Source organism: Prorops nasuta, unplaced genomic scaffold (genome assembly GCF_024137725.1).
Source record: "Prorops nasuta isolate Cenicafe-Biocafe unplaced genomic scaffold, Cenicafe_Pnas_1.2 PNAS00014, whole genome shotgun sequence".
Classification (NCBI taxonomy): Eukaryota; Metazoa; Arthropoda; class Insecta; order Hymenoptera; family Bethylidae; genus Prorops; species Prorops nasuta.
This window is the reverse complement of record NW_027116811.1, coordinates 5860996-5883952: the sequence shown is the minus strand read 5'-3', so window position 1 is coordinate 5883952 and position 22957 is coordinate 5860996. Positions and strand designations below refer to the sequence as shown.

General features: G+C 30.5%; 3 protein-coding genes across 11 annotated transcripts; 1 reads left to right on the top strand and 2 right to left on the bottom strand.

Annotated features, from left to right (window-relative positions):
* Positions 1-3875: 3875 nt before the first annotated feature.
* On the bottom strand, positions 3876-4814 carry LOC136778720 (uncharacterized). The gene is made up of 4 exons (XM_066735817.1): positions 4808-4814; positions 4352-4699; positions 4041-4274; positions 3876-3981 (listed from the first exon to the last, which is right to left on the bottom strand). Exons 1-4 carry the CDS (start codon positions 4812-4814, stop codon positions 3977-3979), a joined length of 594 nt encoding a protein of 197 aa, XP_066591914.1. The 3' UTR covers positions 3876-3976.
* Positions 4815-6280: 1466 nt separating this feature from the next.
* LOC136778263 (centrosomal protein 20) lies at positions 6281-7466 on the top strand. The gene is made up of 3 exons (XM_066734947.1): positions 6281-6752; positions 6896-7105; positions 7183-7466. The coding sequence occupies exons 1-3, from the start codon at positions 6725-6727 to the stop codon at positions 7317-7319; spliced, it is 375 nt and encodes a 124-aa protein (XP_066591044.1). The 5' UTR covers positions 6281-6724; the 3' UTR covers positions 7320-7466.
* snama (something that sticks like glue) lies at positions 7458-22953 on the bottom strand. Of its 9 annotated transcripts, none has more exons than XR_010823389.1 (17): positions 22415-22924; positions 21692-21877; positions 21367-21601; positions 21049-21288; positions 20806-20972; positions 20394-20729; positions 20061-20325; positions 19758-19998; positions 19293-19599; positions 19122-19191; positions 18752-19036; positions 18450-18614; positions 16703-16999; positions 11165-11404; positions 10571-10795; positions 7856-10412; positions 7458-7774 (listed from the first exon to the last, which is right to left on the bottom strand). XR_010823389.1 is itself a non-coding variant. In XM_066734937.1 (17 exons), exons 2-17 carry the CDS (start codon positions 21855-21857, stop codon positions 8000-8002), a joined length of 5556 nt encoding a protein of 1851 aa, XP_066591034.1. In that variant the 5' UTR covers positions 21858-21877; positions 22415-22924; the 3' UTR covers positions 7458-7999. The 9 variants fall into 9 exon arrangements, 8 of the variants coding, with proteins under 8 accessions (XP_066591034.1, XP_066591035.1, XP_066591030.1 ...); XM_066734937.1 differs by having other exon boundaries at positions 7458-10412; positions 19758-19859; positions 19956-19998; XM_066734938.1 differs by having other exon boundaries at positions 7458-10412; positions 19758-19850; positions 19956-19998.
* Between the last annotated feature and the right edge of the window lie 4 nt (positions 22954-22957).

The following is a 22957-nucleotide window of genomic DNA, read 5'->3' as shown; positions in this document are numbered from 1 at the left end:
AAATTTTATAAAAATTCTGTTCTTGATTCTTCTCTTGCTTTGTCTGACTATTTCGAGCTGGCAGAGTTTGGCCAGATATTATGAGTTCAATTTCATGAATTATATTAAGAGTAACAATTCTTTCTTTAGATTAAACACATATATACTATTCCATGCTTCTTCTCAAAATTAAAGAAGATTGTTGATATGTTCAACATTGACGAAGGCGCTTCACCATTTTCATTCGATTTAATTAGAAAGGAGCTAATGATTTTATACCCGGATAGCGAGCAGGTAATTTAATTTTTAATTTAGATTTTGATTATATTCTGTACTATATAAGGTGTTGCAAAAGAGAATGGTGTCTCGATGATGACCATTATATATATTATGTCTTTCTATACGCATTATTCCTTTTGTCACAACTCTATAGTGTCTTTTGATATTTTGTTGTACTTATTTGCAAAATAATTCTTTAATTAAGTTTTTAGTATTTATGTACAGGTTTTTCAAATGTATGTATATTCGGCATTGAAATTCGCTGTGGAGACCTGGATAATATTTAAGTGGAAAGTAAATATGCAGCAACCTGCAACAGAAAGGATTGTTGAAAAGCATGGATTACTATTGCAAGAAGTACTCAACAAGACCAAAGAAGCAAGAAACGGAAACAGCTTGTTAGTATTCCTAGATAATCTTGCAGAAAAGACGAAGGAGAAATTAAAGGAATCGTGGCTAAGTCATCCGCTCTTCTCAACTCCAATAGGACAATTTGCCCTCTGGAGATATCAAGTTATGCAAGATAATCAAAGGGACTCTGAGAGCTGTAAAAAATCCTAGTTACAATATGCTCTACATTACTTAAAGTGCTCTGCAAATCAAGCATAAGTAATAGACAGGAATATACCACCAATATCAACTTTACAGAGAGGCATTTAAAAAGCTATTATAAATCGCCTCTATATTTTTCCATAATTTTTGAAGGGGTTGCAAGGCGATTAGGTGTTCGCTGCAGTGGTGCTATATGTCAACTACATTTTTTTATTAAGTGGAAAACCACTTTTAATAGCACCAGCGATTCCGACACATATTATGTCGATTTTTTTAAAGGAGGGCGATTCCTACAAAAAACCTGCAACCCTACAGAAGGAACAAAAATTGGTGAACACCAAATTATGGGAATAAAGGGTCAATTCGACAATTACATATTTGTAAGTTTCAATAGTTATTGTTAAAAAGATACTGTTGACTAAATAGCATTTTTTTTAGGCAGCGGACAAAATAAAATCTTTCTTTACACGAGCAATTGATTTTTCACTTTTAAACGGCAATAAAGAGATCATAATTTCTTTAATAGAAAATCTCACTGCCATCGAATTGCCGGGTGATGAAGAAGCTATTTCAGACTTATCCAGATTTTATTTAAATGTATGTACGAGATCGGGAGGGGCAAAAATGCTGAGAAGTAGATTCCACATTTTTGCTATATCTCCCTGTCTCTATTGCGTTCACAGGGGACGGCTAGACCAAGGTCCGTGGATGAACGGAACGGACCAAGGGAGGTCTTCGCATCACATCATGTGTTTGGCCCCAAAATGGCGGCTCTCGCGGATATTCGAATATTTTTAAAAATGGTTAAGAAGCATCAACATATTCAAGAACTATAATGGCGAAATTTATATTGAAAAATACTTTTCAAATGATTTAATTAAAACTATTAAATATGAATTGAAGAAAATAAATATATTTTTAAAATATTAAGAAAAAGTATTTTTATTAAAACAAATTTTTAATGCGAAACAATATACATATTAACACAACGATTGTCTATATGAACTTTTCGAACCATGTGATTTATGTTTCAAAAGTTTAATATTTTGCTTATGGTTATTAACATGAATAATTTGTCGAATGTAGATGTAACGATGAACAATATTTTTAAATGCGTTACAACACTTACAAAACTTTATAGTACAACTAACCCATTTATCAATCATAAATACTAAATGTTTAAATAATTGAGGATGTAATACACAACGATTAAAATGCTCCTGAAGATGTGCTTCTACAGCAGTTATATACTTAAAGAGTGAGCTGGATGGATTTTCTAAGAATCCAAAAGATAAAGTTTTGGTATAAATCGAAAATCGGTTGCAATCATTAGTTGTTAGTATCATTGCACATGATTGACAAACATAATATTTTTGAAGAACATATGATATAGCACTTCCAATTATATTATTGATTGCATTGCACTGAATTATATTATCCACAGGCTGTACGTTACTATAGTCTTCTTCATTTTCATATATTGGAGAATACATGCATTTTTCAATTGGAATGCTCGTATTTTCTTTTTTAGCTTTAACATTTTTTTTTATTGCACTAAAAAAATCGATATAATGTTCATCATTATCCGAAGCATAATTAGATTTAGTTTTATGTGTATCTACAAATTGACAAATGGTGATGAGGCGAAGGCATCTTTTAGCTTGTAATGCTGTTGGGTTAACATTTCCGTGTCTTCGTAAAGTGGAAAATAAGTTTTCTAATGCATCTTGATTTAAACGAGACGTAAAGAAAAATTTATACCCGTCTTTAAAAAGAATGTCCATAAGATGCATTGTGTTTATTGATGATATTTTTATACCAGTTTGAACTGGCTTCCATGCTCCACCTATTACAATATATTCTATCAGAAATAAGAAATTATCAATATCTGCTATTTTTTTTTGCTTATTTCCTAGTGTGATTGCACTATTTTGGTGTCTGCCATTCATAATATCAAACCATGATCTGACCTTCCTTAAAAACCAAGCTGTAGTTAATGCCTCTTGCCCCATAAAGTTTAATTTGACCAAAGCCTCTAAAGCAGCTGCAGTTCTTATACTAAATATATGAGCGGCTGCTGCAACATTTATTTTGTTAAAACTTGAAGGTTGTAAGATATCTTTAGTGATATTTGGCGCAAGTTTTAATTCATGGCGTTCTTGAACATCATGTAATTGCTGTAGATATTTAAACCGTATTTCATCACAAGGTAAACCTTCAGACTTTACGATAGTCAGAGCTATTTTTATAACATGATTATTCATTAAACTTGTTCTTAAGTTTTTTAATAAATGTGGGACATCTGGGTAAATAAATAAAGATTCTTCTGGTCGTACCGGGTGAGCAATAAAGGGTACATTGTTATCTTTGCCTACTTTGATGCCTAATACTCGCCAAATTGCTTGGTTTTTTGGTCCCATATCTGAGACAAGTCCATGTACTTTGTAGCCTATTTCTTCAAAATCGTTCAAAATTTCTAGAATCAAAGTACACATCTCGTTTTCATCTGACGTTTTTATGGTAAGGTGCCATGCAATTACTTGCTTCCAATTCTCATTTAACCCTCTTAACATGAAAACCACAATATTGGAACTTAAATTGGAATTATGGGAACCTAATGCTTTTCTTTTAAGTGTTGTATGACCGATGAAGGACCCTATATATCACAGTATAAGTAAAAATAAAAAGTAAGTATCTTTCATATTATATCTATTTTTATTCATGCAAGAAAATACTGAAATTGATGATGAGATTGGGAAGAAGGAAAATCAGAAAATGGATAAAAGATAAATGATAAATAGAAAACAGAAATTTGCAATCAATATAATTTCAATAAATATTTATTTACTGCATTAATAGGAATATATTTTACTAATGTCGTGAAATTATTTTATTTTCTATAATATTGTTAGATTCTTTAATAATAAAAAAAACCATTATAGAAACATGATCAAAATTCATTTACATCAATTTCAGTTAACTAATATTCGTAAATTCATAAATATATTTTCATTTGAATGAAGATCAGTTTTTTTAAATTGCTCCTTTACCATGTAATACAAAAAAATACTGATTGTAATAATTACTAAAGAATATATTAATTTGACTGTACAATCTTAGTAAAATCAATAATTCAATAATATTATATTACAGTTGATTGGTTGAGCTATACTGTTGAAAAAAAAATTGTTATTATGTATTTTATAATTTCATATAATGTTTTGCAGTACCTGTACTGACATCATACTCCAATGTTTTCTGAATATCCATTTCATCCATTAAAGGCACACAGTCTGATTGATGTGACGAATGATAAGTCTTCCTTTTCTTTTCCATCAATAAAATCACATTTTTTAGAACTCCTGGATTAAAATCTAATCGACTTATACGCCTACATAATGTGGAATAAGATGGCAATGGAAGTTTCAAATCCCTTTTCAGATATAAATATGCTTTCCATCCTACTAAAATAAATAATTCAGTAAAAATTAAAGTGTAATCTTATTAATCATATTTTTCTCTTATTTTATAAATGATTTACCAGCATATCTTATTTGCGTAGCCAATTTTAAGCATTCAGGAGACCATTTTAATCTTGGATTAGTAAGTCCTAATGCTAATTCTTTTATAATTGGCATGTTTCCTAATTTGCTAGTTAAACAATCATATTTTTTTTTGTAAATCTTTAATGCCTTAATTTGTGTTTCTGCTTTTAATCTCAATAATTTTTCTCTTTTTAGTTTGGACGTAAGATTATTATTTTGGTTTCTAGTATGCATTAATCTTTTTTGCAGATATTTAATATCAGTTATTTCACTAATATTATCACTATAATGTGCAGATTGAGTAATCGTATTTACTACATTCACTATAGGTAGACTATTTTCCTCTGTCAAAGAAAGTTATGTTTGTTGAATTTAAAGTGATATTCTTTAACTTATTCTACAAGAGATTGATTGGATAGTGATACAATATTTATGTGTAATACATACATTACTTGTCATCAAGATACTTGTAAGTCTCTTGGGGTGCGTTCCGTTTCATGCATGACCTGCATAATTAACCAATGCAGGACATGGACTATAGGATCCGTTCCGTTTCTTTTGTATTCGTCATGTACGTTTAATAACGGAACAAACTTCCTGCATTCTATGCATGCATGTGGTAAGAAAGCAAGATTGAAAATTTGTTTCCATTTAAATCAGCTCGCTGTAACCAATTTTTATTTAACATTGTTGCTATTAAAATAATGGATTTACAAGATAATTATGTTACTATTTTCGCAACATCTTTTTTAATGAATGATAATTCATTAATTTTAAGTAATAGCGAATCAAGCAGTAGTGATGAAAGCGATATTTCGATCGATGAAGAAATAGATGAATCTATTTTATATGGCATACTTATGATAGGAAATACAAGAGGGGAAAATATTCAACGTGAAATATTGTCAGATTATGTTGAACGAGTTGTACCAGGCTATTCAAGAGTTAATTTCAAACAACACTTTAGGAAAGTTGCAAATAGTTTCGAATTTAAAGTTCAACATACATTTATATATTTTAAAACCATACTTTACGTCATGCAATTAGTTGTCATTTATTGTTATTTTATAACGTCCTCTTATTAAACTAATGTTTATGTTAAATTAATTTATATTTAACAAATGATGCTTCTACATAATGACAGGTATAAAAAAAACTTAAGCTACATATGGTTTGCAGTATATTAATTTATTTGTTATACATATAGATTGACGTTTTAAAAAATACATACATAAAGTGTAAAGTATGAAAGTAATTAAAACACCTTTTGCTAAACCAAACAAATTTAATATATAAACGCCTTGATCATCGATTAATATCATTCTGTTCTACTAAATCGACGAATATTAGATATTTAGGTTTAATATAATGGTGTTCTACATTACATTTTAAAGTATGCCATACGCTCATGCAGGAAGATTTTATTTTATTATATGTAATTCGATCCTATAGGAAATTGATTCCATTGTATTTTTAGCCGTGTTCCTAAATTCATTTCTAGTATATGTTACCAATGAAATTTTATACAACTTTCTACGAGCGCGTTTAATTTTAAATGGTATATTAAAAATAACATAAACTATTGTCACATTCTTATAACCTCTCGCCTCTTTCTGCCATTATTTGGATCATCTCCCCTCAGTATTTTTCGGATTATTGGGCTCAACTTTTAGATCAACTAATCCTGGGTTAAAGTAGTATAGTTCGCGTTACATTAACTGTATTACTTTAACCCATCTTTAACCAGTGTTCGTTAAAGCAGTAGTATATGGGTACGTTCACGGAGACGTTATCAGCGCTACTACGCACATATAATAGGCAATTTTCTCTGCGCAGTAGAAAAATAGCGCTAAATAACGTCTCCGTGAACGCACCTTATGTACAATACATACTACAGAGTAGTATGTGTATGACGTATGTATTTATGTATGTAGTTCATGTAACGCGAACTATACTGCTTTAACCCTGGAGTTAGTTGGTGAAAGTGACCCTTAAGATTTGGCTACTTTTGGCTACTTTAAAGTCTGTCTTTGGCGACACCATCAACAAATAATCTGGCAACCCTGTTTGTATGTACTACAGCTACAAAATAAGTGGAGGGGAGATACAAATACGCACACAAACGCACATTTACAAAATATGCGATTGTGTTTGCGGGTAAAACTGTCTATCAGCTGGTGCCCCTGGCAACAACGCTCTTTGATTATCATTTCAAAACTGACAAGGTATGTAAATACTAGCTAGGGTGTACCGTGTAGGGAAGGAAAACATTCTCTCTGACACGGTTAAGGTAAGGGTAGTACATGTGTGATTTGGTGTGAAAAATAAAGAATTTGTGGAGTTACGGGAAAGTTTATAGCACTTTTACAATGGCAACAGAGAAAGATTTAATTAATGGTTTGTATTCTGTTTTAAAATGACTTATATTGAATTTTCTATTTTACTTTCATGTTTAATGTAACAATTTTCTTTGCAAGTTTACATTTTTTGCAATAAATAAACTATCAATTAAGCTCTAACAAAACATTTTTATTTTGCAGCTGTAAGAGAATCTTTGAAATCAGATGGGCAACTGGGAAGAATGAAAGCAGAGATGTGTACTGAAGTTATTAAGTTGTTGGACAATTCAAATAAAGGAAATAAATCCAAAACTCCAAGGATGCCAACTGACATGTTATTTACAAATGAGTTGATAAGAGAATATCTAGATTGGATAGGATACAAATATAGTTCTACAGTATTTGAAGCTGGTACAAGAATTTAAAATAGAATAAAATAGTTCCATACTGTAGTCTCATTTCTCAACACTAAATGCTATTGATTTTAGAATCAGAACTACCAAAACATCCAATAGACAGAAGTGTACTTGCGGATCACTTGGGGGTCAAAGAAAGTGAAAACAGTCAAGATGTACCCTTAATATTTGGGCTTATAGAAACATTTCGGAACCTCAAAAATACCTAATTTATCTAAGTTCAACATTTTCAAATAAGTTAATTAAAAAAGGCAGAAATATATTTTTGAAGAAATCCTTTTTAAGTATAATAAAATGCAAATTGACCGTAATAAAAATGATATTTTATAAAAAAGAATAAAACAATGTTAAAAGAATTTCTGTTTTTTATTTTATGACATCTTTACATATTGACAATACGTTATGAAAGTACAGTAATGATATTGAGATAACAGAGCATCTATTACTGATAAAAGATTTTTAGGAATATCTTATCTATTAATCACCATAATAATGTACATTATTCATTGTAACGATCTTATGAAAGCTCTGTACTAAAATGGAGCTGATTATAGTATCTCTTACAGTTAAATCATAAGAGAGAGTTTAATCTCTTTCTTTTTTTTTCTTCCTTCCTTTTCTGTACTTACTTCTTCTACCAGCTGCTCCTTTTGTCTTGTGAAAACTATTAAAGTAAATAAATAATGTTCTTATTAATTTATTTTGAATTGATTGGTAAGCTTATGAATATAAAATAATCATTGACCTCCTTTGTTTGCAATAGTCCATAGAAAAAAACGCGCTGTTTAATTAGTTTATGACTACAGAAGGATTTTTTAAATATTATAAAGCATTCGTACTCAAAACTTTCCACCTACTTTATTTAATAAGGTGGAAAAAACTAATGATGTCATTTGTGCTTTGACTTTTTCTTTTTCTTAGACTGCTTACTTTTGCTTTTGGATTTTTTGGATTTCTTCTTATGCCTTTCCTCTTCTGTGCTTGAATCTGAAGAGTCTGAAAAGCTATCTGTGTCTGAACTGCTCTCTTTTCTGACAGTCTTTTTCCTTTTGTGTTTCTTATGCTTCTTCTTCTTTTTCTTATGTGATTCATCAGAGCTCTCAGAATCACTTGTAGATGAAATTGTACTACTAGAAGAGTCTTCGCTACTGGTGGACTTTATTCTTTTCTTCAAAGATTTAATTTCAATTTCTTTACCAATACTGCACTCATCAACTTTAAGCTTCTTAGTAGGTACTTGTATTGATTTATTTTCTTCCCCTTCAGATTCAGATTCAGAAGCAGAGTAATCAGGTTCAAAGCTAGCTTCGTCGAGAATACTTCTTTTTCTATCAGATACAAGTCTTGGATTTTTCCGTTGCTTTTTCATAGGCTCAGCAACAGGAGCTTCAGGATTCTCATAATTAATTTTATTTTCGACTTCTTCTAATTTCTCTTTAGGGGCAATAATATCCTTCTGCCTCTGTTTCTTTTCCTGACTCTTATCTTTGTCTTTTTTATGCTTCTTTTCCTTTCGTTTCTTATGTTCTTTAGATTTACTTCTGCTACGATGTTCTTTTTTACGTTTCTTCTCTTCCTTTCCTTTTTTATCTTTTCGTCTTTCCTCCTCTTCCTCTTTAGGCTTTAATAATCCTAATTTTATTAAATCATTTCGCTTAAACGAAGACGGTGGTGTTCTGCCACGTCTATCACGATCCTTTTCCTTATCCCTATCTTTAGTCATTCTCTCCTTTAAACCATGCCTACATGTCCTAAATTCTGATCGAGGATCTACTCTAGACTCTCTTTCTGTTCGTGAATCGTGTCTGTCATTCTTGAAATCAATTCTTTCTTTAGAACGGTCACTCTTATCTCTATCTCGTTTTCTGTCCTCTAGAAATACTTTTCTTTCTACGTTTGGTAAATTTAAAATTGGGTCTACTCTTCTGTCTGACAAAGGTGAAGTTCTCTGATCTCTACTTGATCTCGGTGATCGGCTCCTAGACTCATTATCATTTTTAGATCTATCCACAAATCCTTTTACAGGACTAATCTTTCTTTCCTCAATCTTTTCTCCCAATCTCTCTTTTGCCGAAAGTCTAGTAGGTGAAAATGTTTCAGGAACTGGCTTAAACTTACTCCTATCTAATTTTGCTTTTTTAGATTCAGTTATCTCTACATTTCTTTCATTTCTACCCACGGTTATTATTACATTAACGTTTTTACGTGGTTCCCTATTTGCTTCTGACTCGATTACTTTTGGTTCTGGATTTTGGTAAAGTATTTTTCTACTTTCACTGATCTTCTTAATTTCAATTGGTCTTATAGCATTAATAGCTTTCTGAAAGATTGCATTTTCTGCTCGTTTCAGGACTTCGGAAGTTACAACTTTACTAGATTTAGAATCGTCGCCTGGTATCTTTTCAATTGGAGACTCGCATATGCCATCAGACTTTTCGGTGGTTTCATCTCTTTCCCATTTAGATAGTTCTGGTACAGGAGCTAAAAATTCATCTTCTTTTGGAGATATTTCCTGTACAATTTCCTCTTTTTCCTCAATTCCAGACTCAGAAAGCAAAGTATACTTCTCTGTTATTACAGTATTTATCTCTGCATCATCCAAACCTCCATACAAACTTTCAATTGGTTTCATATCTGGCTTAAGCTCTGGGATTGGCTTAAAATTAGGGTTTGGTGGATTTGTGCCAAATTCTGTATGTTCCAGCGTTTCATCGTTAGAGTTTGGAGTAGTTTGAGTAAATTCTGGAGGCTCTGGGTTCATAGCCAAGGACTTATCCTCAAATTCTTCCTTTACAGGTGCTATGTTAGTTTCACAAGGAATAGAATCCATCGTATTATCAATATTGTCCCCCTCAGTTTTTATCAATTCAGATTCAATTGGGAGGTCAATTTTATTTTCAGTTGCAGTTTCTATTTCTAATAATTTGGCAGGCTCCTCTTTGGCAGCTTCTTTTTGTCCACCCTTCTTTTCTTTCTTTTTCTTTTTCTTTTTCTCCTTCTCTTCACTATCCTTTTTCTTTTTCTTTTCTTTAATTTTCTTCTCCTTTTTCTTTTCGTCTACTTTTTCATCATGATCTTTTTCTTTTTTCTTATTTCGTTCTGGTGATAAATCTTTACCTTCGTTTCTTGATTTTTGTGGATACACAGGGCTTGGCCTGTTCTTTTTTCTTTCCAAAGAACGACCTTCATAACGATCGTGTCTGTCTCTGTCTTTTTCAAGTTCGTAATCTCTGTCTCGTCTTTCTTTATCTCTTCCTCTACTCTTTTCTTCCTGTCTGTAGCGATCCCTCTCATCCCTATAACTGAGTGAAATTGAAAATTAAATTTCTAGAATATAACAGATTAATTAATGCTAACTGTATGTAAAACTTCTTCAAATAAAAATAAATGAAAACTGTACCATATGTTATTTTACATAAGAAATGGTATAGCTTATTAAAAGAAAATAGATAATTCATACCGATCCTTTTCATATTCTCTTTTCTCCAGATGCCTATCGTCTTCTCGACGTTCTCGTGGATGTCTATCATCTCGTTCCCTATCTTTTTCACGCCTGTCTCGATCCTCCTTTTCTCTAACTCTTTCATCTCTTTCCTTGATCAGTGGCCTTTCTCTATCATCTCGTTCTCTTTCGGTATTTCTACGATCGTCTCTCTCTCTGACACGATCATCTCGTTCCCGAACCCTAAATAATTTACATGAATAAAAGTTAGTTCTGATATATAAAAATTGTATTTTACAAATATTTATAAGAAAAGCCTTGTACCTTCGAACATTTGTTAATTTTTCTTAAATCAGAAGTATTTATTAATTAAATAAACATATTACAAAATGGCCAACAAAATTTAAAAGGCAATTAATCCATGCATAAATTGAATAGACAGAACGTCTTAATAAAACTACCTTTTTTATAAGTTACAGAAACTTAGAAAAAATTTCCAGAGTACAAGGTTTTCCCCTACTAGTTCGACGTTTTGGAATTCATAATTTCATTTAACAAAATTGGTTTATAGAGTAAGGGGTAATATTTAATCTATTTTGCATAATTTCTCACCTATCGTCTTTTAATCTATCGCGTTCTTCAGCATCGTGATCTTTTAAATGATCATCCTGATCACGCAATGGACGCGGTCTATCACGATCCTCACGCGAAGCTTTCTGAGAGGATTCAAGACCTGGTGGTGACAATTCGTAGTACCCTTCTGTGCCTGGCGGAGCGACATCGTCAAACCTTTTCTTCGCATTGTCCCTTACAGGACTGTTAAATCGTTGAGTCGACGGTCCAGAATACCTGCTGACAAAAATATTAAAAATTTGCTTACACAAAGCATTCCTTTTAACCAATAAATACTTCTCATGTATTGACTATTCCGCTTTAAAAAATATTATAGCTTCAGAATACATTAAGAAATTCTTAAGGTTCTGACGTTAATTCTTGGTCAGTCCAAACTACAGCTGAGCTATTAAAGTCGCTGAAAAATCTAAAGAAAAATATCCTAAAAGTCTGCAGATTTATATTTATATTAATATATGCTATTATTTCAAACTTATTTAGGCTGCATAACGTTGAAATACTTTTCACTGGCTGTAAAAATTGTTTAATTGCAAATTATGTACCACCTAGAATACCTCTTCAGTTGAAAAAATTTAATAATATGATAGAAACATTAAGTGAATAAATCAACATTTATAACGATTTTTAATGTACCATGAAAAAAAAACATACTAGTGTTTAATTAGAAAAGTGAAAGTTAAATTTAGAAAACACAATTTAAACATTTATAACCATTTCGTTCGATAGTTGAGAAATTATTTACATAATAATAGCAGTACCTTTTATCTCTGTTATTGCAAATGAATAAAAAAGATATATTTTCTTTTCGTTACAAATGTTGATTCGGCCCTGAATTCACCTGATTCAGAAACCATGTAGATGAGTCAATCAGTTGGGTAGAAGTTCTGCATTATCCATTCGCTGGCCATTGTGATTAGTCTTCCTTGTTTCAGTCTTCTTCTCCCTCTTTGACTACTCTTACTTTTTATAATGTACATGGTTATCATTCGAAAACATTAACAATTTACCTGCATGCACTTCATTAAATGTTGTATTAAATACAAAAACTGTCAGTAAATTAATTAATATTTATAACATAGAGAAGCAAATAAGGTATACCCTGTATAAGTAAGTGCTTATATATAAAACAATATTTATATGAACTCATTAAAATACAAACTCAACGTGTAAATATAATTGTAATTCTAGCAAATTTGCACTCTGACAAGAAAATATTTTTCTATAAATTCGTAAACTATCTTGTTGGGAGATCACATTAATGCTTTTTCTATGTAACATAATAGAGAATATTCACTAACATATAATCAACTAAGCTGTTTTTGTTGACATATTTTAAAACTTAAACATTTACTGATCATAATTTTGCTCTAACGCATTAACATACGCTTAAACTAATTAACACACGCATACAGGAAGCGCTCTCGTACATACAGATATCATAAACTTAATTATTAATTTGTCAATAAATATGCAAAATATATAGATATGCATAGATATAAAATAAGTCATAGTACACTTAAATCAATTTTACTAATCGTTTAGATTTTTAGATCTAAATCACAACGCTTTTTAATAAACGTAACGTATCTCTTCATTTTATACTTATTAACATTTTGATAATTTTTTAAATAAAAAATCGCTTAATTTTATGTGCTACAAATATTTAAAATATTTCAATATATCAAATAACAGTATTATATAAATAAAAGGAACTTATTATTTCCTTTCCATCAAACTTAAGTTATTTTTAAATAAATGAAAATTATAATCAAATAGCTACTTCTTTCAAACTCTAGGGAAGTAAATTCATTTATTATTAAATATTACATAAAACATTATTTTACTGTTTATCAAATTTATAGAGAAAATTAAAAAAAAATAAAATAAAAAAATAAATAAATAAAATGTTTAAATGAATGATAAAATTGAAACATTTGTTAAAGGAAGAGAGTATTATAACAAAATATACTGTAACCGTCTATAAATTCGTTTCATGAAACAGAGTAAATTAGATTTAAAATTCTACTTTTATAAAAATTACGCAGAAATACAAAACTTTTTCACTGTGTATAAATAAAAATATCAGTCTTTATATCATGTAGAAAATTACATTTAAAAAAGTTCAAAATGAGTTTACGACAGTCTTGTAAGTTTAAAATTATGGATAAAAATTTAATATAAATAATACTGTAATTTTAATAAATATTGCTTGCATATTTATACCCATAAATTTTGGGTATTTTTTTAATACGAGAATGTTGTATAATTTTAAGAACATCATACTATATCTATTAAATAAAATAGTAACATACATTATAGTAAATGTATAGTGCAACTTAGTTTTGCTAATTTTTAAAATATTAAAAAAATAAAAAGTATAATTACTAATTTATAAATAAAAATAGACAGACATGTTAATTACGCTGCAAACTATGCTATATTTCGTGCTGGATTGCTTGATAGATTTGTGGAGACTAATAACGATTCAGCTGTGAATAAAATGTAAAATTCTCAATAGTCCCAAAAAATCTAGCAAGTAAACCAACATAAAATCCAGCCTAGTATACCGCGGGCTTTACACTATTAAAATGTACATGTTTCTCAAATGTATGCTACCACTAAATTAACCAATGTAAAACTTACGCATTATTAATTCTTTAAGTTTAAAAATGAATAACTCATAAATAATTTAAAACTAAACTCTTAGCATGTAAGTGATACTTTAGAAAATTGGCATATTAAAATAAGCGGGTTTTTTTTAATAAACAAATCTTAATATATTAAATTCATTGCAGTGATGGAATATTTTTTCAACATAAGGTAAATGCACTTAATTTCCGCTCTGTTCCAAAGTTCGATCTTTGCAGTAGATTTCATGTAAAAACAAAATTTGAATTCATTCCTAAGTTTATATATAATTTTCGATCAATAAATATATAGCTCGAAATTAATTTCTAAGTTAGCAGTGTTACTTTATGAAAGAAAGAAAGTGGATAAACTTAGAAAAATGGACATTATTCTTTTTAAATTGGTTCCTATTTTGAACTGGATAAAAAACTGTTTTTTGTGATTAATTTTGATTTTTGAGATATTAAATAATCGACTGAAACAATCAGTTAATCAGTATTACGATTTGTCCTAGTATTATCGATATTCAAAATTGGATAAAAGCATTAAAAAACCCAACTTTGGTACAATAACTTTATCTGACAAAATATTTAACGTCGATCGTTTCAAACAATAAACATTAATTATAGTGGTCAAATAAATTTTCACTATAAATTTGTGTTACACAGTTTCAAATATTTAAAATAATTATTTTTAATAATTGGAATTTTTTAAAATATACAATTTTAATCATTTTTAACCATTGTTAAAAAATTTAATCAATTTTACTGGTTTCGTAAGATAATTCAGAGTAATCATTTAACTACTACTTATCATTCTAAGTTCAGCAAATTATTCCGTTTTTCTTTTGCATTATATATGTACTAATTTCCAAATTAAAACAATATTTTAAAAACTAAATTTAAAAAGGACCCTTTAAATTACTGTTAAATATTGTTTAGAAAATGGATAATTATTAGCTAAAGTTATGGAATTATCTAATATTTGATTTATAATATATATTGCAATTAATCCGCCGAGAGGCGCGTGAAATGTCTTGAGCACCTCAAACATAACAGCGTAGCTTAGTACTGCTGGGGACAGTCATTTACAAGTATTAGCATTTAATTGATAAAAATAAAGTACACAATTTCATATGTTGTATACCTAAGAGAACATCTTATAAATGAAATTTATTGAAATTTAAATTTAAATTAGTAAATATTTTATGTTAAGTAATTAAAAGTAAATAAGATATCCATGGCACTCCACGCGTCTATGTTAAACAAATTACGCACCTATAGGCGGGTTAACTATTAAAGTTAATACAATTATAAATTTTAATTGTAGTAACTAAATACAAGTATATACGTCGTTAAGGCTTTAAGTATCAGAATAACATGTATAGCCATTCATCATTTAATAATTTATTATAAATAATGAAATCATCTTCCCAGAAGACAAACATTTATATTTCATAAGTAAAAAAATATTTTAAGGTACGGTTTCAAAGTGTCGCTCGTCGCTAGCAATAAATACAAATGTCACTTACGAGGGAACTGTAGATTTACAATTCTCATTTTCACAAAACCGAAGAAAAGTTGTCTGTTAAGATTTTTTAAATTATACTACATATTATATATTATATAAATACTATAAATTGAAATTACTAAGGGACAGTTCGTGAAACCTACTGTCAGTCATTAAAACTGTTATAATTTGTTTACTTTTATAAATTCATTTTGTTCTAGAACAAATTGTAATAAAAGTAAAATAGGATCCCTGTAACATTTAAATCAGAATTTATACCATTTATAAGAAAAAATATTCTAATATCGTCTGTAGAAAAACGGTTGTACCTCATTAAACACGGATGCTGAGGCACATTATGTTGTGCTGTGATGTGATTATATATTCCACAAGTTAAAAGTATCATTTATAGAAAATAATAATTAAATTTAAACTTTTTGATATTCCTATTTTTTTAATTATTTTGGTTTTAAAATCATTTTAGTATCATACAATACAATTGATCAGATTTGTCTTTATTATTGTGTTTAAAAAAATTGAAAATTTTCTTTTCGGTAAAATAAGATATTCATGTATAATAATTATCCAATTTATTTATTAGCTAGTTCTAAATGTAAAAATTTTGTTTAAACATAATCATCTATTCTCACAATTCAAATCTGTACTTTCTATACTATGTATCGAGAATGACATTGTGCGAGCAATATTGCTAAAAATTGGATTCATCTAACTTTATTTGAGTTTTGCTAACGATAAGGGTAGTAAGGACAAGGGGTGTAATTTGTACCACACATGACCATTCTTCGTTAGCGATAAGCGACACCATGCATTTCTTAGTATAAAGATTTAAAAAAATATATATGATTTATAGCCCATTTGAGAATACAATAATATCTATAAATGAACAAGCAAATAAAAACTGTTATCAAAGACTTAGTTAAGATGGAAATTCTATAATGAATAAAGGCTCTTTAAACAATATATTTACCATACATTGACCAGAATATCTTTTTTTTTAATATATTATAATAGCTGTAATTGTAGCGTACAAAGTTTGCATCACAAAGCTGGAAATCTTGTTATAAGTCATAACAAAAATTAATAGATGCTTATATTGATTAGGATTTCCTCGTAATGCTTTACTGCGTTCAATCATGGCTAACCAGTATAATCGAGTTTGGATGGTAAATATTTTGAAACATGATTCTGATACAATTTTCAAATAATATACTTATAATAAGTACATAAATAACAGTGTATAAGTATGATATAAGTAGAAGACGTAAAAACTCGCTGAGTAACGACAAATCAGTTTCATAGTGATACGGTTGGACTGGCTTAGCGTGTACATGAATGAAAATACTATTGTGGCGAAAATACCTGTTATAGGAATCATAATAGTCTTTCCTGTCCGTCGGAGGTCCCAAAGACATAAGTGGCGGTGGGTGACCTCCTGAGGAAAGCAGATGAGGCATCAACGGTGGAATTCCTGTATGCTGGGATGACTGATTTCTTACTGGATAACGAGCAGATCCGCGATCACGCGTTACCAGATCGCGATCGCGATCCCTGAATTGATAATCATGAGCTGGTGAATCGTTATAATAATTGTTGTATCCATCTCTGGGCTCGCGAGAGCGAGGACGATCTCTCTCGCGCTCTCTTTCCCTTGGAAATCTAAAAATATAAAATGAATTTATAGTAAAATTTTTTGATTATAAATTAGACAATAATGAATATGCATTGACACACAACGAATAAAAAAGCGGCAATAATAACTACTAATTAGCACAATTTAAGTATATGCTTACTTCATATTAAAATGTATAAATAATTGGTAGAATTTACTACAAAAAGTGTTTCTAAATTTCACATTTATCAGTTAAAATATTTCAGATTTTTTTGAAAATTTTATTTTTTATGTGAATGTACAAAAATGAGAAAACTAAAAGTTTCTCAAATCTAAGGAAAATTTTTTTAACTAAAAGGCAAAAAGGGCTATTTAAATCAGAAGTACATTTTAAAAAAACAATCGGTCAACAGTGGTTTGTGGCTTTTTATTTCATATTGGCAGAAAACAGCAAAAACATTATAACATTACATGTAAGTGGTCTACGAAACTTGCGACTGCGAGTGTAATAATTAGCATTATCTGTAAATTACTCATACTGGTCTTTTAAAATATATAGCTATTTAAAATTAAACGAAACTGTAATTAACGTCAAATTTGATTAACATCATTTAAAAAAATCATTCTATTTTAATGTTTTTTTGTGGCAAAATAATCAGTAAAGTACCCTTTACAGAGTTTAATAGTAAGTAATGTGCAAAGAGTCTAAGGATGCAAGTTAATCATCGCTGTGAACATTTGTTATTAACCAATTATTTATCTCCCATTTGGTCTCAACTTCCTGAAAGCTATATTTTTGTTCAAAATAATGAAATAATTGATTTACGTTTTATAAATGGAAGAGGCTGAAGGAGTTTGTTTTCATTACAAATAAGTCAAATAAGTAAATTTTGTGTTTCCAATTGTTTTCTTCGTTTTTAAGAACCATGTAAGAATTATATAAATCAAAGTATCTTTATGCGTTTTCCAACAATTTTCTATATTTTCCTAGAAAAATTCTTCAAAATATTTTAGTTCATAAAACTCCTACGTCATTTTTAAAAGAAGTCATAAACCCAAAATACTTGCTTTATTTATTTCAAATGTAAATGAACTTTGTCGCAGCCGATGTTATAACTTACAGGCGCTAACACCATCTTTGGAATAATTCCAAACATTGGATTTCAGAAAGTTGATACCAAGCGGTGAACCACACATTAATAAGTAATGTTTATACAAATGACCACCATGCAGTTTAAAATTTGTATCAAAAATCGCTGTTACACCGATTAAAAATGTACACATCAAATTATTTAATTTTTTTTAAATACTTATATTTTCATACGAAATTTTAATTTTTAACAAATTTGAAACACGTAAACTAGAAAATAATGCACTTCAAACTCTTTTTTATAATCACTTCTACATACTTATATATGTAGAAGTGAAATAGAGATTGTTTCTAATAATTTGTACTGGATTATAATTTAATTAAAATTAGTTGAAATTGAGACGAACCTTGTCGGCGATCTTGCAGGAGACCTATATCTCGGAGGAGGGTCACGATCTCTATCACGATCTCTGTCTCTATCTCTCTCACGATCTCTATCGCGATCTCGGTCTCTATCCCTGTCACGAGATATTGATAATCTAGGTGATTGACTCCTAGAGTAAGATCTGGATCTATTGAATAAAAAAATAAATACAAAAAGATAATTTATAAAATTTCATAGTTTATACATTTTTAAGTTTAGTATAATTTTTAAACAGTAATCAATAGTTAAAACTAGTAGAGCTATGATACAAATTAATGAAGATACCTGCTAAGTGAGAAACTTGGACTTCTAGATCTTCGTTTAGGAGTCCGACTACGACCTCTAAGAGGCAAAGGTGATCTGGATCGTCTTTTTAAAGCGGGACTTCTGGATCGGCTCAAACGAGCTGAGAATGGTGACCTACGACTAAATGACCTTGATCTTGATCTAGTATAACTTCTAGTTCTTGATCTCGATCTAGTTCTCCTTCTGTGCTTCCCAAGTCTTCTATCTCTTTCGTCCTTTTCCCTTAACATTCTTTCAAAAGCTTCTAGTGGATCATCAATAATTCTGCAAAACAAAATTTTTACAATATTGTGCAAAAGTATGATATTCGATTTATAATATAATATGGTTTGTCAATTATACTATTTACCCAGGTGGATTTCCATTATGAATATTTCTTCCCATCCCAGGAGGTGGTGGCTGTATGCCTCTATAGCCCACTGAATAATTTGTGTAATTATTGAATCAAATAAGAGCTCATGAATAATATGTCTTATATAAGTAATTTATTAGAAGTTGTGAAATAAAATTTTATACTAACTGTGGTGCATTCCTCGCATAGGCCTTGGAGGACCATTAAAATTTCTAGGGGGCTGAGGTCTATATCCTGGCTGTTGATAAGGCGGACGTTCATATCTGGGAGGACCATAATGCGGTCCTTGCTGATGAGGATACATTGGAATTCGATGGGCCATATAAGGATCTGGTAGCAAAGCTGGATTGTGAGGTGACATGTTTGGTGGTGGTTGGTTATAGTTAGGCTGTGGCATTCGATCTTCTCCTGGTGGAAATGGCAGTAATGGTGGTTGTCCTCCAGAAGACGGAACGTGTAAATGAGGCTCGTCAATCTAAAATAGAAATTAGACAATTTCTTGATGGTCCATTTGTAGCATAATTATGAATGATTAACGGCAGTGAAAATATTTCCAAGCAAAAAAGCTGATAAAAATTCTTTCATATATCTTTTATGCAAGAAATTGTGCAATAAAATATTAATTATCAGTACCGTTGGTGTTCCCGGTCGATCTTCTGTTGAACGGCGAATCCCTGGATCATAATGCATCGGTGAGGGATAATGTCCATCATCGGGTGGTAGGCCCTGATAACCCTTAGAAGGAGGTGGGTTCATTAAATGTAATGATCCTTGAGATGGATAATCATTATGCTGAGAATGTCTAGGTGACAAAGATCGTCTACGACTCACTGTACGAATAGTTTCCACTCTACCACGGTTATGATCTCCAGCTCTGTGAATGAATGAAATAAGCTTTAGTGAATTGTACAGAAATAAATTGACAAATTTATTCACCTGTCACGTTGGCCCTCTCTACTAAAGCTTCGTCTTCTTTCCCTTGGTTGCCTTTCCTCTCCATATTCATTATCTCTTTCTTTCCTGTCCCTTTCACGATCAGATAAATCACGTTCCCTTTCCTTTTCCGGAGAACTGCCGATAGCTGGAATTGGAAGTAGAGGCTCAGTCCCTGGCGGTGGTGGTACTTCAGTCTCTTCGTCTCCTATTAGTTTCACTACAGTATCGCTTTTCAAATCTGCTTCAGCTACTGTCTCTGGAACAACTAAAAAGTTTATGATTAACTTACAAGACTGCTTGTTCTAAAAAATTTTAATTTGCATTTATATTTACTTGATGCTGCTATCAATTTTGCAGAGGTTGATTGGGTTGCAGGTTCAGGTTCACTTGGTTTTTCAATAGATTCTTGGGATTCCAATTGAGTATTACTAGAGCCAGCAACTTGATTTTGTTGAGCTTCATGTTTAAGAGAATCTGTTTGAGCAACTGATTTTATATTTAAAGGTCTTGGTTTACAAGGTTGCCTCTTGGCATATCCAGTTTCATTTTTAAAATTCATTACTGCTGTACGTAAAAATCTATTTGGTATTAAAGTCTCTGGAGAAACATCCTTCTCATTACAATCAGGACATTCATGTTCTTCAGATTCTAGTAAAAATATACGGATACCTAATATATGAAAATACATTTTGTAATAAGTTAGATAATCAATAAAATCAAAAAACATTGTAAAAAGAAAACTTGCATTCATCGCAAAACGAATTTCCACAGCAAGGTATCATCACTGCATCTGTTAAAAGGTCTTTGCAAATATTGCATAATAAATCCTCTGGAATTTCTGGTTTTTCTGCTATAGGTTCTGGATCCTGAGAAAAGGGTGGCCTTTCTTTTTTTCCTTCTTTGTATGCTTGGCTGAAGTAAAAATAAAATTAGAAGTGTGATTTATTATGAAATTTTATTTATTTTTAAATCTAATTGTAAGACTTACTGGTCAATAGCAGGAACTGCATATTGTCCTGTAGGTGTCATCATAGCACCAGGTACTAAAGGTCCTTCTACAGGAACCATAAAACTTCTAGGTATACCAGTGCTTTTCTTTATTTCAATTGGTTCTTGATTTGACCCCAATGGGCAGTTTTTTATCCAATGTCCAGGCTGATGACATTTGTAACAACGGTAATTTGCAGGAACATCTCCAGTTTGATTTGCTCCACGTATTTTCATATAGCTAAAGAATATGGAAAGAAATTAAAACAATTCTACACTCAGAGTAAAATAAATATAATTATTAGAAATAATTATATACTTTGATGGATCATAATCTTGTGTAGATTGAGTCATCATTGCTCTAATCTTATCCTCTTCTGAACCATCAAGTCTGGTAAGATCTACTCCCCGTCCCAAAGATGTTTCATCCTTTAAACTACTAAATTGTGGTGCTTCATTTCTATCCCATGTTCGTTTTTGCTGAACTGTTAACGGAACTCTAGAAACTATAAGACTAGTATTCTTTGCAATTAATGCATTGTCATCTGTATAATCTAAAAAAAGCATTAACACAAGTTATTTAATGTATTTGTTAGAATTAAAGAAAAAAAAATGATAAATTAATAAGAAAAGAAATGAATTACCTTCTTTAGTCTGAGCATTAGTGATCTGAAGATCAAAATCTGTATTTTTGCCAATACGCTTCTGGTGAAAAATAGCTTTTTTTAAATCAGCCACAGAAATATGTAAGCCATCAAAAGATACAGTATCATAATCCAGCGTTGATTTAAATTTATAATGTACCGACATTTTAACTACTTAATTCTTCACTAAAAACACAATAAAATATTTTACATTCAATAATTAATAAAAGTAAATTAGGAAAAAAGAAAAAAGAATAGTTATGAAGATACATGCAGCAATAAATAGTGAAATGTATAAAAAGAAATAAACAAATGCTTTGAGTAATTTTGTCCCAACAAAACTATTCATTAGATAAATTCATGATTCATTCCCACCCATAAATAACAATGGGAAAATAAATAAATACCAATAAGAAACCAAGTAACTCATAGAAGATAAAACCTGATCAATTGGGATTGATATGGAGATTTTCAATATAGTAAACAGGACAATCAATGAATGGTGAAGAGAAGGAAAAATACATTAAAACGTTACTAGTAAGATTTCATTCGATACGATATGACAAAAAAAAAGCTAGTCTCTTCTTGTTTGCATCAGCGGTACTTGTGGCCTTGCCAAAAATATTGAAGAGTCGCGGCAACATTATAACCTATTTGTTGGAAAGGTCCACTCTTTTTCGCGCCCATTCATAATAAATCTAAGAATAGTAATAAATAATTTACCGATAGAAAAACGAGTAACTCGTATGTGATGCAATATTAGTAAAATTGGACGGATAGGTAAAATATCGCTATATTAGGTGGCAGAATCAATAAAGCTGGAAGCTTCTTTAGTCTCGAATTCCTCTGTTCCTTGGCTCTCTCAAGTTCTCCAAAAACTTCCAGAAGGATTATTTAACCGAACCGCCATATTTAATTAAACGCCTTACTAACCATTAAATTTTTTATCTTATCCACTACACCGAGTTATTCTTCTAACTCCTATCTCCTCAAAAGTTTCAGTGAATTGTACTGGTAGAGTTATTGACTTCATTAATTCACATCATTCACATACGACCACTCGTCTTATACAATTTACTGACTATAGCAGTAGTGGTAACTAGTGACTACTTAGCCTACTACATACATACATACTACTCCATACTTGAATAGTAGATACGCTGGTAACCAAAACTAAATTCGAGTAATCCAACGATTTCAACCATTTTCTTGTTCCCCATCAACACAAGCTGTTTCGTCGGCTGAACTCATACCGAGTCAACCGCC

Bases quoted from the DNA above. Each gene is read 5' to 3' on its own strand.
- LOC136778720 (XM_066735817.1), bottom strand. The intron at 4,275-4,351 runs GTAAATCATTTA...TATTTATTTTAG, and splicing joins TACGCAAATAAGATATGCTG to TAGGATGGAAAGCATATTTA.
- snama (XM_066734933.1), bottom strand. From the start codon at position 21,857: ATGTCGGTACATTATAAATTTAAATCAACGCTGGATTATGATACTGTA. The intron at 19,192-19,292 runs GTTAGTATAAAA...CAAATTATTCAG, and splicing joins TATGCGAGGAATGCACCACA to TGGGCTATAGAGGCATACAG. The intron at 17,000-18,449 runs GTTCGTCTCAAT...TTATATTTTTAG, and splicing joins CCTGCAAGATCGCCGACAAG to ATTTCCAAGGGAAAGAGAGC.
- LOC136778263 (XM_066734947.1), top strand. From the start codon at position 6,725: ATGGCAACAGAGAAAGATTTAATTAATG. The intron at 6,753-6,895 runs GTTTGTATTCTG...TTTATTTTGCAG, and splicing joins AGAGAAAGATTTAATTAATG to CTGTAAGAGAATCTTTGAAA. The intron at 7,106-7,182 runs GTACAAGAATTT...TATTGATTTTAG, and splicing joins TTCTACAGTATTTGAAGCTG to AATCAGAACTACCAAAACAT.